Source organism: Gossypium arboreum, chromosome 3, assembly GCF_025698485.1.
Source record: "Gossypium arboreum isolate Shixiya-1 chromosome 3, ASM2569848v2, whole genome shotgun sequence".
Classification (NCBI taxonomy): domain Eukaryota; kingdom Viridiplantae; phylum Streptophyta; class Magnoliopsida; order Malvales; family Malvaceae; genus Gossypium; species Gossypium arboreum.
In genome coordinates this window covers 129533726-129548150 of record NC_069072.1, presented here as the reverse complement: position 1 = coordinate 129548150, position 14425 = coordinate 129533726, and the positions used below count along the sequence as shown (strand labels likewise).

General features: G+C 32.1%; 1 protein-coding gene and 1 long non-coding RNA gene across 3 annotated transcripts; both read left to right on the top strand.

Moving 5' to 3' along the window:
• Window positions 1-5940: 5940 nt before the first annotated feature.
• On the top strand, window positions 5941-7693 carry LOC128290412 (uncharacterized). Its single transcript, XR_008280248.1, has 3 exons — window positions 5941-6094; window positions 6329-6419; window positions 7424-7693. It is a non-coding gene; the product is annotated as an uncharacterized LOC128290412 (long non-coding RNA).
• Window positions 7694-11556: 3863 nt separating this feature from the next.
• On the top strand, window positions 11557-14161 carry LOC108474739 (uncharacterized). Of its 2 annotated transcripts, none has more exons than XM_017776749.2 (5): window positions 11557-11680; window positions 11793-11860; window positions 11963-12007; window positions 13141-13238; window positions 13508-14161. In XM_017776749.2, exons 2-5 carry the CDS (start codon window positions 11807-11809, stop codon window positions 13584-13586), a joined length of 276 nt encoding a protein of 91 aa, XP_017632238.1. In that variant the 5' UTR covers window positions 11557-11680; window positions 11793-11806; the 3' UTR covers window positions 13587-14161. The 2 variants fall into 2 exon arrangements, with proteins under 2 accessions (XP_017632238.1, XP_017632239.1); XM_017776750.2 differs by having other exon boundaries at window positions 11605-11691.
• The last annotated feature ends 264 nt before the right edge of the window (window positions 14162-14425 follow it).

Here is a 14425-nt window from a genome sequence, read left to right as displayed (position 1 = left end):
ATAAACTAAAAAAATTAAGCATTTAAATACTATTTAAATTAGTTATATTACAATATCTCAATAAAATATAAAAATAATTTACTATAACTCATTGTTAATATTTCAATATATGAAATACAAATTTGAATACTTTGAAGTAAATAATATTAATTATTTATAAAGTTTAATTTGAATATATAAATTATATTTTAAATATTAAAATATAACCATTAAGAATTTAAATATATAATTTATATATTTGAAATAAATTTCAATAAAAATAATTTTACATCTAATATAAATATTACATAAGATACATGGAATTATAAATAAATGTTAAAAATGTCATTTGAATCTAAAATATTTTTTTTCAAACATAAAAGCTAAAAAGAACTTGTTTTACCTTTTGATTCATAAGCACTTTTCAAATGTATTTTAACTCTAAAAGCTATTTGTTTAGCATTATTTATGACTTTAAAAATACTTTTAACGCTAAAAGTACTTTTAAAAAGTAATGTTAAATACATTTAACTAAACATGGTTAAATTTATATGATAGGAGAATCATTTACACTACAAATCTTACATGGTTAATTGTAAATACAGGAGGCATGGCGTAACTATGAATGATTTGGAGATATGAGTTGAATATTGGTTTGCAAAACTATTCTATATACTTTCAAAATAAGATAAAATTAAGGGGAATTCTAGTTTTCATTACCATAGATTTAATTTGTACATATCTATTTTGTGTAAATTTGAAGTCAAATCGAATTAGATAAAATCTTTAAATAAGTTGTGAAACTATCTCAAAATAAATTATTTTTCATTCACTAGACTTAAATTCAAGGGTCATTGAATTATTTACCACTTGACCCAATAAAAACTACTTTAATATTTATACTTTAATTTTGTAAACTTTTTATCTCTATTTTTTTAAAATGAATATTTTAAATTTTTATAAAATTATTAATTAATCAAAATAATTAATATCACTTGACCCAATAAAATTGCTTTAATCTCTATGTTTTAACTTTGTATACTTTAAATTTAAATGTCTGTTATTTCCTAGCACGTCTCTGTCTGCGTTCCTTAGTAGGTCTCTGTTTGATTTTGTTTTTGTGTTTTTCCTCTCTTTGGGGCTGGTGTCGACAAAATCTTCTACTTTCAACGATTTACTGGCTTTTTCTTCTATTCAAAATTGGTTTCCTTTGGCTTTTGGTAAAAGTACTGGATCTCGGTAACATTGAGAAGGGTCTGGCAGATCTCTTATTAGATGACAAGGAGGACGAAGTTCTGCAAGCACAAAGAGATCCGGAGTCAGTAGACCAAGATGTTGATTTTTGCTTGGTTGGTTACTTTTTGACAGCTAGTATTATAAACTTCCCGGCGATGAGAGGCACGATAGCAAACCTTTGGCATCTAAAGGGGTCCAGATCTCAGATCTAGGGGAGAAGAGGTTTCTATTTAAAAAATTTTCATAAGATAGATTTAGAGAGAAGGGTTCTCTATAGACTTTTAATAACTATCTATTGTTACTTCATTGGCTAGTGGAAGGGGAAGATTCGCTAAGGGTGTCATTAATTTATGCAAACTTTTGGGTTCAAATTTATAGAGCGCCAACGAGATTTTATATAGAGAATCTAGCACATCAAATTGGGGAATTTTTGAGGGGTTTTTTGGAGTTCGACGGAACTAACTTGGGAAAGGGTTTATGCACTTAATTACGAGTACGGGTTCAATTGGACGTTAGGAAACCCTTAAAAAAAAGGAAAAAGATCATGTTTTCAGCTGGGGTGACTTCTTATATTAAGTTTCAATACAAGCACCTGACTCTTTTTTGTTTCTTTTACAGAGATAGATCACGATTTGGAAGACACTACAATTATAGGTGGAGATGGTAAAAAGCGACTTAGAAAGGAGGGCGTCAATCTTGTTGAGGGAGGGGAGTTGGGCTCATTGATGGTCAAAAGTAGGAAAGAGACCGGAAATAATTTTTTTATATCGACGGCTGCCAAAGGGCAAGCCAACTGGTCACAATGAAAACTTTTTGCTAGAACGTCCGCGGTTTGGGGAGGCCAATGAGCGTTAAAAGACTTTGTCATATACTGAAGATTTATAATCTGTAGATTGTTTTCCATATGGAGACAAAGCTAAATTCTACAATGATGAAGAATGTTCGTAGAAAATGTGGTTTTCTTAATGGGATTGATGTTGGAATTGATGGTTCAATAGGGGGTTTGAGTCTTGCATGGAGAGGGAATTTCACGATTACTTTGAGGAGTTTCTCAAAAAATCATATTGATACGGAAGTTGTGGAAGGGGAAGAGGGTAGTAAATGGAGGTTTATGGGTTTCTATTGGGGCCCTAACGTACGTAATAGAGAGGACACTTGAACTTTATTAAAGACTTTAGGCCAATCCCAAAATCTCCTTTGGTTTGTGGGAGGTGATTTTAATAAAATTCTATATTCTTTTGAAAAAAAAGGGGGCTACATAGGGAGGAAAGACAAATGGAAGCTTTTAGGGAGGCCCTGAATGAATTCAGATTGATTAATGTTAGATATTCTGGATTATGGTTTACTTGGGAGAGAAGTAACCTTCCAGAAACTAATATTAGGGAGAGGTTTGACAAGGGGTAGGGAATGATAGCTGGATGTGTATGTTTCCCAATGCAATGTTGCGTCATCTCTCACATTCTTTTTTTGATCACTGCCCGCTTCTTTTATAGACAGAGACTGATATGGACAATTGCCAGTTTAAGAGCTTTCAGTTTGAATCATGGTGGATACTAGAAGAGTCTTTTGAACAGAAGATTAAGGGCCTTTGAGGGGAAGGTGATGAACATGTCCTAACTAAGCTTGACAAGGTTCAAAGAGGTTTAAGACAGTGGGTGCAAATGATTAGAAACACGAAAGGGAGGGTTAAGAACGAATTATTTAGAAAACTGGAAATACAATTAGAAGGCAATAGAGATTATGACAACCTTGCAGAGCTGATTGATACAAAAGTTCAATTGAATTTGGAGATTGACAAAGACAAGTTATTTTGGGAACAAAAGGCAAGGGCAAATTGGCTACGATTTGGTGACAAAAATACAGCTTTCTTTTGTAACTTTACTTCCCAAACAATGAGAACGAATAGAATAAGTGGGTTATAAAAGAAGGATGGAGGGATTGAAAGGGGGGAGGAGAAATTGGAGACTATCGCTAGGCACTATTTTTAATCTTTTTTTGAGTCTAAAGGGATAGGGGATATGGATCATATTTTGTCGGGAGTCATTCCTTATATCTTTGATGACTCAAATGCTTTGTTAACAACGTCTTATAATGAACAAGAGGTTTTAGAGGCTTTGAATGGTATGAGACCTACAAAGGCTTCTAGGAATGATGGTTTCCTAGTAATTTTCTTTCAAAGATGTTGGTATATTATTGGTAAGGATATCACTTCTTATTGTTTGGAAATTTTAAATAAAGGTAAAACCTTAGCTCCTCTAAATCTTACAAACATTGTGCTTATTCCAAAAAATTCATGCACGATGAATTTAGCGAATTTTAAGCCTATAAGTTTATGCACGGTTCTTTATCAGATTATAGCTAAAATGATAGGTAATCATTTCCAAAGGGTTTTGAAGGATTGCATTGATGAGGCCTAAAGTGCTTTTGTGCCAGGATGATTAATTTCTAATAATATTTTATTGGCCTATGAAATTTTACATTCTTTTCGACAAAAAAGGGTAGGGAGGAAAAGTTTTATGGCTCTTAAGCTTGACATGAGCAAGGCGTATGATAGAGTGGAATGGGGATTTTTGAGACAAATAATGGAGCGAATGGGTTTTGTAAGCAGTTGGATGGGAACAATTATAAGGTGTATCTCTTTGGTCTCTTATTCTCAGGTATTGAATGGGAGGGTGGGGAAGAGGTTTGTGTTGAGTAGAGGACTTCTCCAAGGAGACCCATTAAGTTCTTTTTTTTCCTTATTTGTAGTGAAGGTTTATCTACTCTTATGAGGTTGGCTTTGGGAAACGGGTTGATCAAAGGAGCCAAAGCAAGTAGGATGGGTTCATAAATTACACATATTTTATTTGTAGACGACTGTGTGCTTTTTGGAGAAGCTAATAATAGAGGGGCCAATAATTTAAAACGAATTCTAAAGGAGTATGAACTTTTTTCAGGTCAATGTATTAATTACGATAAATCAATCGTTTGTTTTAGTCCAAACGTGAATAAAGAAGCAAAATTGAATATAAAAAATTTAGGGGGTTCAATAATCAAATGAGATTGAAAGATATCTAGGTATTCCAAATATGGTTGGAAGGCGAAAGAAAATTGCTTTCCAGATATTGAAAGATCGAGTTAAAAAGAGGATAGATAATTGGAGCACAAGGTTGTTGTCACAAAGACGGAGGGAAGCTTTTATTAAAGAGGTTTTGCAAGCTATTCCAACATATGCAATGTCTTGTTTTCTATTACTGAAGTGGCTTTGTAAGAAGTTGGAAGGCATTATTGCGCGATTTTGGTGGCACAAGGGTCATAGAAGGAAATGCATTCATTAGTGTCAGTGGACGAAACTATGTGATCTTAAAAAAAATGGTGGATTGGACTTTCGTTGTTTATCTTCTTTTAATATTGCATTATTAGCTAAGCAAAGGTGGCTCCTTATTAATAATTCTGAATCGTTGTTAAGCCGCATACTTAAAGCTAAATATTACACGAATTGTGATTTTTTGGAGGCTCGGTTAGGGGGTTTACCTTCTTATACCTGGCTAAGTATTTGGTCGACGAAGAACTTGCTGTAATAAGGCATTGGTTAGAGGGTTGGAAAAGGGATCGAATCTCAATCGAAGAGGATTCTTGGCTTGCTGGGGCTGCAAATTACAAAGTAGATGGAATAGTTAATGATATTAACTTAATTACAGTTTATGACTTGATTGACCAATCACGCAGGGTTTGAAATGTGAATCTTATTAAATGTACCTTCGAAGAGAATGATGCTAACCTAATATTGTGAATCTTGTTGGTTAGAATAGAGCACGAGGACTTAGTTATGTGGCGAGGTGAACTATCAGGCACCTTCTCAGTGAGGAGCGCATACAAAATTCTCCTCAACAGTTACAGAAGTTCTTATTTTACAATGATCTCAGTAGCCACTAAATTATGGAACTTAAACTTGACACAAAGTAGAAAATTACAGTCTGTAAAATTTCATGAAATTATTCGCCTACTCTCACTAATTTATATAGCAAAAGAATTAGAACTCTTTTAGCCTGTCCTAGATACGGATATGGCCCAGGATCAATCAATCATATTTTTCGGGAATGTAAAGTATCAAAAGAGACATGGAATGAACTCAACTTGTCATAAATAATATCTCAGATCTAGTTAAATATTCAAGAGTGGCTAACCTGGGTTTTTCAGACTGGCATTGTAACACCCCTAACCCGTATCCGTCGTTGGAATAGAATTTCAAAGCATTATCAAATAAATGTAATCTATAATTCATTGGTTTCGAAACATTTCAATAATTATAATATAATTCATCCTTAAACATGCATAAAGTCCCTTATTCAAGCCTTTGAGGGCCTAAAATCACTTTAAAAACGATTTGGGACTAAATTGGGATCATTTAAGATTTTAAGAAAAAGAAAAATTTAATTACAGGGGTCACACGGTCAAGTCACACACCTGTGTAATGGCCCCAAATTCTCGAGTCAACGTTCGAGTGTTGACTTGATATTTATTTTGGAATTAGGTTTTATTAGAATTAATTTGGGTGAATTTTGAACATTTTTATAAGAAATTAAAGATATTGGGAAGCTTATGTGAAATAGGGGGAAGATAGATGGCTACTGTGGTGATTTTACTATTTTTGAATAAAAATCTTCTCCCAATTAATGAGAAAAGATGGGTTGGTAGATTGAGGTACGGGATAAAGTAGATTTGTCTCTATTTTTCTCTATATTATAATTACTATTGTTTTTTTTTTCTTTTTACATTTCTTCATTTTTTTTCTTCTTTTCTCTCTATATATATTTTTTTTCCTTAGCAAAGTCATGTAGAGGGAGAGAGATTTGAGTGAATTCTCACCATTTTTTTCATCTTTCAATTCTAAAAAAAGGTACGAGTCTTGATCTATTTTAAAAAAAAAAGTTTCATGGAAGAAAAAAAATATTTATGTTCATTAAGGATGAAAGTGGAGGTTTTTGGGTGTTTGGAAGGTTTTGAGTTTGAAGAAGTCTCTACCCATCTTCTCATATTTTATTTATTTATTTAAAGTATGTATTTTTACATCTTATCAACTCTTATTTTTTTATTTTTTTGTGGGAAATCTTATGTGTTACATGGTTATTAGTTAAAGAGGGTGGTGAATCTTCTAAAGCTAAGGGTAAAGGCAAAGTGATGGAGAGCTAGGCAAGAAACTTTGTAGGTGTTCTTCCATCAAGGTGATACCCTCTAACTCTCCTATACTTCTTGATAAGTCATAAATACGATGCTTGTGTGATAATACATGCATCTTATATGTCTTTGGGTAGAAATCTTGTTTGAATGATTTAAAAATAAAGCTAAAAATTTAGTTGTGAAATTTGTTAAAAATAAATTATTACATGAACAGTAAGTTAAAAAATTCACCATAAATTCTGTAAAAATAATTAAGAAGTGATCTATACATAGTTGTAACCGTGAGTTAGTCTAGTTTCCTTTAGAACAAATAGAGATCGATTTTGATTTATATTTTAAAAGATATAAATTTTTTAGTGTTGAAAGGTCATAAAAATCTGGCAGTAAAATTCTTATAAAACAGATTTATCAGTGACTTTGAAAAATCACCAAAAATTTTACAAGATAAAATAGGAAGTGAGCCTTATATCTCTATAACCTTACAAAAGTCTAGTTTCGTTTAAAACAAACGGTGCTCAATTTAGATTATATATTAAGAGTTATTACTTTTTTAATGAGAAAATATCAGAATGTCAAGGTGGTAGACTGTCACATCTCATTAGTTAATATTTTAACTGGAATGATAAGCAAGTTGAAACGAGCATGAGACTCGAACGTCATGGTTGTATTTTTTTGTGATTATATGTTTGATGCTTTGTTTGCGCTCAACCTTCGAACTTTAAATTAACTAGCAGCCATTAGTAGCGTTCGGGATAACCCTACAGATACCCAGGATTATTTGACTAGCAGCCATAAGTAGCGCGGGACTATCCGGATACCCAATTATTTGAGCAATATGTACAATTTAACAAGTTTGACAGTTTGATAGGCAAGCAAATTGGTTATGTAGATTTAATGACTCATGATTTAATTATTCGATACTCGTGTCATGTTTCTATGTATACATTTGATTTGCATGCTTATATTTATGAATTACTTGAAGTATGGTATATTTGTTGTGTACCACTGAGCTTGTAAAGCTCAGCCTTTAAATTGTCTTAATGTTCAGATTTATAGACTTTTGTTCGTGTTCGAGGAACGAGGAACATCATCGACGAGAGACTCCTAACATCACATATTCAGAGTACAATACCTTATCTATTAGTGGGTATTGTATTCCTAAGGCCTTGTATTTTTTTGTAGATCTATAACTCATTTATTATTTTTGTTATTTTCACTATTTTGATATACGATGATATTGGAGCTTCACATATTTTGTATAACTACTTTTATTACTATTTTTAGTATAACTATGTATGTTATTTTCTCTAATATAAAATGTATTTTAATATTTGAAAATTATTTGAAAATTTTGCTAAATTACTCCGGTGAGCTTATGTAACGTCTTAGTATTAGTGTACTCCGTATTCGAGATTAAGGTGTTACAACTCGTGTCTAGCCATATGAGCACTCAAAGTAGAGACACATAGCTATGTTTCAACCTATGTAACCCACTAACTTGAGTCACACAGTCAAGTCACACGCTCGTGTGCTAGGCCATATAACTCTCAAAATGACTTCACATGCCCGTGTACTAGCCGTTTGTCTCACACGGTCAAGTTACACACCTGTGTGTCTGGCCACATGGACCTAAAATGTGCTTTAAACCACAAGTTTATCATTTCCTACTTTTTTAGGCATTAAACAACTCAAAAATCATTCGTTTAATCTATTTAAAACACGATCAAACATACTCAAAACATGCAAAAATAATCATCCTAAGTGCCTAACAAATGTACCCCCATTGGTACCACAATTATATCATCAAAATATATCATCAATGCATCAATCAAATCAAAATTTTAAACATGCCAAATTTCATCAATTTGGTCTAACTCATATCTACCTAAAACATCAACTTATATTCACATACATATAACAAACATTTGTTCAAAACAACATGCCAGATTATGGCTTCAAATACAAACATATATTTATATACTCAAACCAATATTACACTTATAATTTCATTTACAATCCATCCACAAAATAACTTTCAACTTGACATCTTAGGTACATGTCAACACAAAAGGTAAACATCACCATATTTGAGATTGGAATCGTTGCTGGATGCTGAATCGACTATCAGAAGAAAAATATCTAATTTGTGCAAGGAAAACAAAACCGTACGCTAAGTAAAACTCAATAATATTTCTATAATTTGAACATTTAAAGATAAGAGAATACAAAATGCACAATTGAATTATAAACAAGTATTAATGTCTAATATCACAACTAACATATGCCAACCTTTTGAATTCATACATAATAGCATATCATTTCTTACTATATTCAATTTATACATGTTATCATATTCAATTTATTTAACAAATATCCCAATTCACACACTTACTATATAAATAGCTTTTCACACATCAAGCCACAATTTTTTATACCATGGCATTATCCATTCAACATTCAATTCATGAGTATATAACTTTCTTATTTAATCACAACATACTTTTTTTTTCATACTTCAAATCACTATCTCATTTTTAATTCATATACAATATAATTCAATATCTATTACAAAACTTTATTATTTAATTACCCTTATTAACACGGCTCGAACTTAGACGGATACACGGATCTAACCAACATACCAGTATAGCACCCAGTGCCTCATCGGATAAATCCAAAATAATAACTATGCCTAATGCTATATAATTTGACATCCAGTGTCTCATCGATTTAATCAAAGCCAATTGGCACCCAGTGCCTAATCGACTCGAAGTCGAAGAAATCCCTAAACTTTTCCTATTCGATGACATACCATCTATATCTGACTCAGCCAGATACAATTAATAGGATTTAATTTTACATTTCAAATACAACCAATATCCAATTCTCACATTTACACATATATTCATTTCAATTCAAATAATCAATATATTCATAATATATATACCAATTCAATCCATTTCAATCAATTATCAAAATGCGCATTGAATCGAATTAAAACAATTAACAACTAAGTTCGGATTTATAGAAATACAAATCGTAGATTCTGAGTTCTTCGACGTCGATTTTATCCTTTCCCTTTTTAATCGAAAATTTCAGTACAATATTAGTTCTGAAATTAAAATAATTAAAATACATTAATTCAACACAATTCAATTTCACATTAACTATTTAAAATTTTACTCAATATTTACTTAAATTTTAATTTAATTCCTAAATCGAGACTAATTTTTATTCTTCATATTTAATCATATATTTTATAATAATTTCACTTTAAGCTAAATTTAACTTCCTATTTTCAATTAAATCTCTAAATTTTATTTTTTTACAATTTAATCCCTATTACACAAAATTTACAATTTATTCTATAACTTAATCCTTTCTTATTTCTAGCTTATAAATTTATAAATTTAATCCTTAATACTAAAATTATCCAACATTAACATTTAAAATCTTAATAATTACTAAAATTTCAACATGAGTCGATAATATTAAGCACCAAAATTCCAAAAATATAAAAACTACAAAAAAATTAAATTTACTAACCAATTTAAATTTAAACCATAAAACCCTTAGATACCATGCGTCATTCCTTCTTTTCTTCTTTCTTTTATTTTGCATGTCTTTCTCTTCCTTTTCCACTTACTTTCTTTTAATCTCTTTTATTATTACATATATTATGTTTTTTCATATATTATATATTATATAATATATGTTTCCATACTTTAAATTTACTAACTATTATAATATAAATATCATATTATTAATTGTTTTAACATATTTACCGTCCACTTAAAAGAAACAAAGATAAAATTACTTTTTAAGTCCCTTTAATTATTTTTAAATTATAATTTAACTTCTACCCGGAACGTAATTAGTAATTATTTATTAAAAATATTTATGAATCGGAGTTCTAAAATTGTACTTTTCGACACTCCTTACTATAGGGTCAGTTACAGGCGCGACCTGTGACTATAGGCTGGTCTGTTGTGCTCTATGGATAACCTGGAGTGAACGAAACAAAGCTCTTCATGAAGGAATCAAAAACACAGGAAAATGGGCAGTAACATTGACTAAGAATTATCTTCTAGAGTTAGATGGATTAGCAGGAAAGGAAATTACCAGAAGAAATATCTTGTCAACATGGACTCCCCCTAAAGATCCTTTCATCCGTATTAACTTTGACGCTGCTTTTGACCAAAAGGAGTTTAGATCAAGTTCAGGTGTTATTGTTAGAAATGGAAGGGAGGAAGCTCTGCTTACCAAGTCATCATTGCATGAAGGGGTTGAGTCCCCTTTTGCGGCGGAGGCTTTAGCATGTGCGGAAGCAATAGCAGTGGGTCGACGTTTGGAAATCGACACGGTCGAGATCGAAGGAGATTCATTAGTGGTCATTAAAAAATGTCAATCTAAAGAAAATGACAGATCTGAAATTGGCAGTATTATTAGAAATATCCATCAACATGAACGCTACTTCAAAGAAATTTATTTCAGGCACATTTCCAGAACAGATAATCAGTCGGCTCATGTGATAGCATCGGAATCGTTAAAACGGAGGTTGGAGATTTTACTGGTAAGAGCAATACCGGAGTTTGCTAGAAGATCTTTCGGACTAGGTACGCATCGAGCAAGAGAACTAGATTGAGTGATGGTCATCGATGATTGAATCGGTTAGGAGTGCAGAAATGGTGAACTCTCATCAGGAGATCTGCGCTTGGAAAATGAATCGATAGAGGAACTGAAAAGATAATTCTAGAACACAGAGAAGTTGTGGAGTCATTTCTTGTCCAGGCTGGTTTCGTTTTATTTTGCTTTTAGTTTCCTTTTTCTGTTTCTTTTGTTTTTTCGGATTGGGCTTCATTGTTTGCTGGGTTGCCTTGATGGGTCAGACTTATTTTTTTGATTTGTTTCTTTTATTAATCCAGCCCAGTTATTTATAAAAAAAATTGTATACTCCTATCTCTATTTTTTTTAAAATTAATATCTTGAATTTTATAAAATAATTAATTAATAAAAATAATTAATAGTTGTATTAAAATGTGGATGTGAATTATTTTTAAAAGTCATAATTAAGCATAACAGGGACTAAAAACCATAAATTCACCTAACATTAATTGATAAATAATAAATAATAAATAAGATACTATTAATTGTATTGGGCCAGGCTGTCACCAAGTTTTCAAATATAATAGAGAAAACAAAAACCGATGTATAAGGCCCAATATTATAAGACCCAACTCCGCCTATCAATCGTTTCGTTTTCGCCGGCTTTTCCAGTTTCCTTGGTGCTAAGCTGCCGCACGAGGTTCCTTCTTCGTATTCATCATCTTCCCTCGATTCATTTTTTTTTTCTTTAGAATTTTGATTTTCTCAGTGCACTTTTAATTTATTGCCATGTCTGTGAATTATTTGATCAGATAAGAAGAAGAAAATGCCGTCTTTACAAACAGCGCTGCCCCCTGAGCTTGCTAACAACGTTATCAGAGTTAGTATCCTTTCATTACCTCGTTTTCTTTTATTAATCAATACACTGTAATCGAAATGATGGTTTTTGATATTTTTTTGCGGATTTACTTGTTGGTTTCAGCTTTACCGGGAGTGTCTTCGAAGAGCTAAATATATAGGCCATAAGGTAACCTCAATACTGTACCTCTAGCCTCTAGTCCTTCATAATTTTTCCGTTTTCTGTGCTGGAATGAGTTGGTCACTTTATAAAACTGTATTAATTTTTAACAATTTTGAGATCATATTTGGTTTTTAATTATTTACTAAGTAGTTTGCTGGGATCTCTTTGGTTGGTTGTTTGATATCATGTACTGTTAGGGCAATAATGGGTGAGATTTATCATAGAAGAGAATTGCAGACTAATTTTCATGTTAAAGCTCAAACCTAATGGAAATGGAGGCCTTTTAAGTTCCATTCCTATCTTTCTAATATGCTGGCTGCAATAGAAGTCCCCGGCAGATTCTAGATTGCCATAAATGTTTTGGAATGGGTAAATGGTAATTTTTAAGATTTTTTTTGCTTAGCTAAGGGGATTTTATCTCTGACTTAATACTTCCGAGAACAGAAAAGCTAGGATGAGGATGAATATGTTTGCATCACCATTAATGAAACTGGGAAGTGCTTTCAAATGACAATGAAAATTTAGTCAGAAGAATCATAATGCATGTTAATCGTTTGTGTTTCCTTTTATAGTTGTACACATTGAAAAGGAAGATATGTCATTCTACAGTTGGCATTTACAGATATTTTCAGGGTGGAAATATGTACTGGGAACAAATAAATTGGTAGTGATATTCATGGGACCCAGGTTTTTGTTGATCCACCATGACATGAATAGCTTTTCAAGGTCTTCTATTCGTCTTAGCTTCATAGCTGCCAGCACAGGGGCTTAATCCCTGGTAGTTAGCTTCATAATTCACTTTGAGTGAACATTACAAGGTTTGTACGTCTGTGCTGCAAATCTGCTAGTAAAGGATGGTGTTTTATTTTTATCAAGCAAATGTATAGTCTTTGGAGATCTATGGACCTGGTTGAACAATTTTGATAAATGGGGCTTAAATTTTGGTTCAAGAACTTGCAGCTTCTATTTTGACAAGATTTCTGTGTAGCTGAGGCGGTAGACTGTAGAGTTGTTTGTATGCATACTTACACAGGCTACTAAACATAATGAAACTGTAGCATATACTTACTTTGATTTTGCCTCTAATATATAGTGAATATGGAAATTAACTTCCAGTCAATATTTAAATTACCGTGCAGCAACATAATACAGCATTGGTTGTTGATATGGTGAGACAGCAGTTCAAAAAGCATATGCATGAGACGGATCCAGAGAAGATTCAGAAGCTGAAGGATGAGTAAGTCTTAAGTTGACTTGTTTCTTACATTTTCAAGCGATCTGTTTTTGTGATCTGCTTGAATAGAAGAATGTAATTATATATCTGTGGTGTCTTACAAGAGAGAAATCATTTTACCACTTTGGCTAGAATTTCAAAGATATGCGACTTGATATCTTCATATTGTATTGAAGGGGATACATGTGCATAGATATATATGCAGCATATTGAATTTTAACTCTTTCAGAAACCTTTAGCAATGTTTTAACGTTTGTTGTTTTCTTTTGCAGTGCTGCAAGGGGACTAATTAACCACATACTCTATGAGTCTGAGAAGCTATCTGGACGAAAATTCAGCAATAGCTCTTGATAGAGTTGGGGTTTTTATTTGAGATATTGGTATTAGACAAATTTCATGACTGCTCAACTAAGTAATAAACAAAGGCTTGAATTTTGGTGTTCATAATGAGTTCGACTGTGTGCTGCATTGAACTTGCTTCAGTTTTACTTAATATATGCTGTATGATGCATGATACTGATGTAGTTTCAAGTATGTGAGTTGAAGATGATGCATCATTGTGTAAGCATGCCAGGCTATATTTTGTTTTAGAATGTGATATATTCTCATGCCGTGCTCAAATGGGTTGCTGCTGCTAATGGAGCTACAAATACATCCTTAGGGAAGTGAGATGTGGAAGATATTTCCTGCAAGGTCCCAATGGTCAAATGCTGTAATCTTGAAAGTCACCACACCCATGTTCCTATATAATAAAATATAGATGTCTCGTATTGTGAATGCTTCTCATTTTCAGCTATAATGTTCCTATAGGGTGTCTTATCGAATCATTGTTTGGGAAAAGTGCAAGCCTCATAGAGGTCGTTTACGCTTTTTCTACCCTCTATCATGGAGATGAATGGAACAGTAAACATTTTGGTCCATAATAACTAGTTATTTCTGTTCTTAACTTTCACGTTTCACTTCTAACATTGAAAGAGAATTTACTATTGTTCATATCGTCTCCAAGGAGTTTGGTTGCATGAAATAACCCGAGTTGATTTTTTATTTGAGCTGGTTAGACAATGAAGTGACTGTTGGAACATTTTTAAATATTTATAGTATTCCAATAACTATAAGTGAATGAGTGTAATTAATTAAAAGATAAATGTTTTGGTCATGGGTCAAAAGTTATATCATTTGATTTTTGAAAA

Coding starts and splice junctions, on each gene's coding strand:
- LOC108474739 (XM_017776749.2), top strand. CDS start 11,807: ATGCCGTCTTTACAAACAGCGCTGCCCCCTGAGCTTGCTAACAACGTT. Junction 11,861..11,962: donor TTGCTAACAACGTTATCAGA/GTTAGTATCCTT, acceptor TGTTGGTTTCAG/CTTTACCGGGAGTGTCTTCG. Junction 13,239..13,507: donor ATTCAGAAGCTGAAGGATGA/GTAAGTCTTAAG, acceptor TTTCTTTTGCAG/TGCTGCAAGGGGACTAATTA.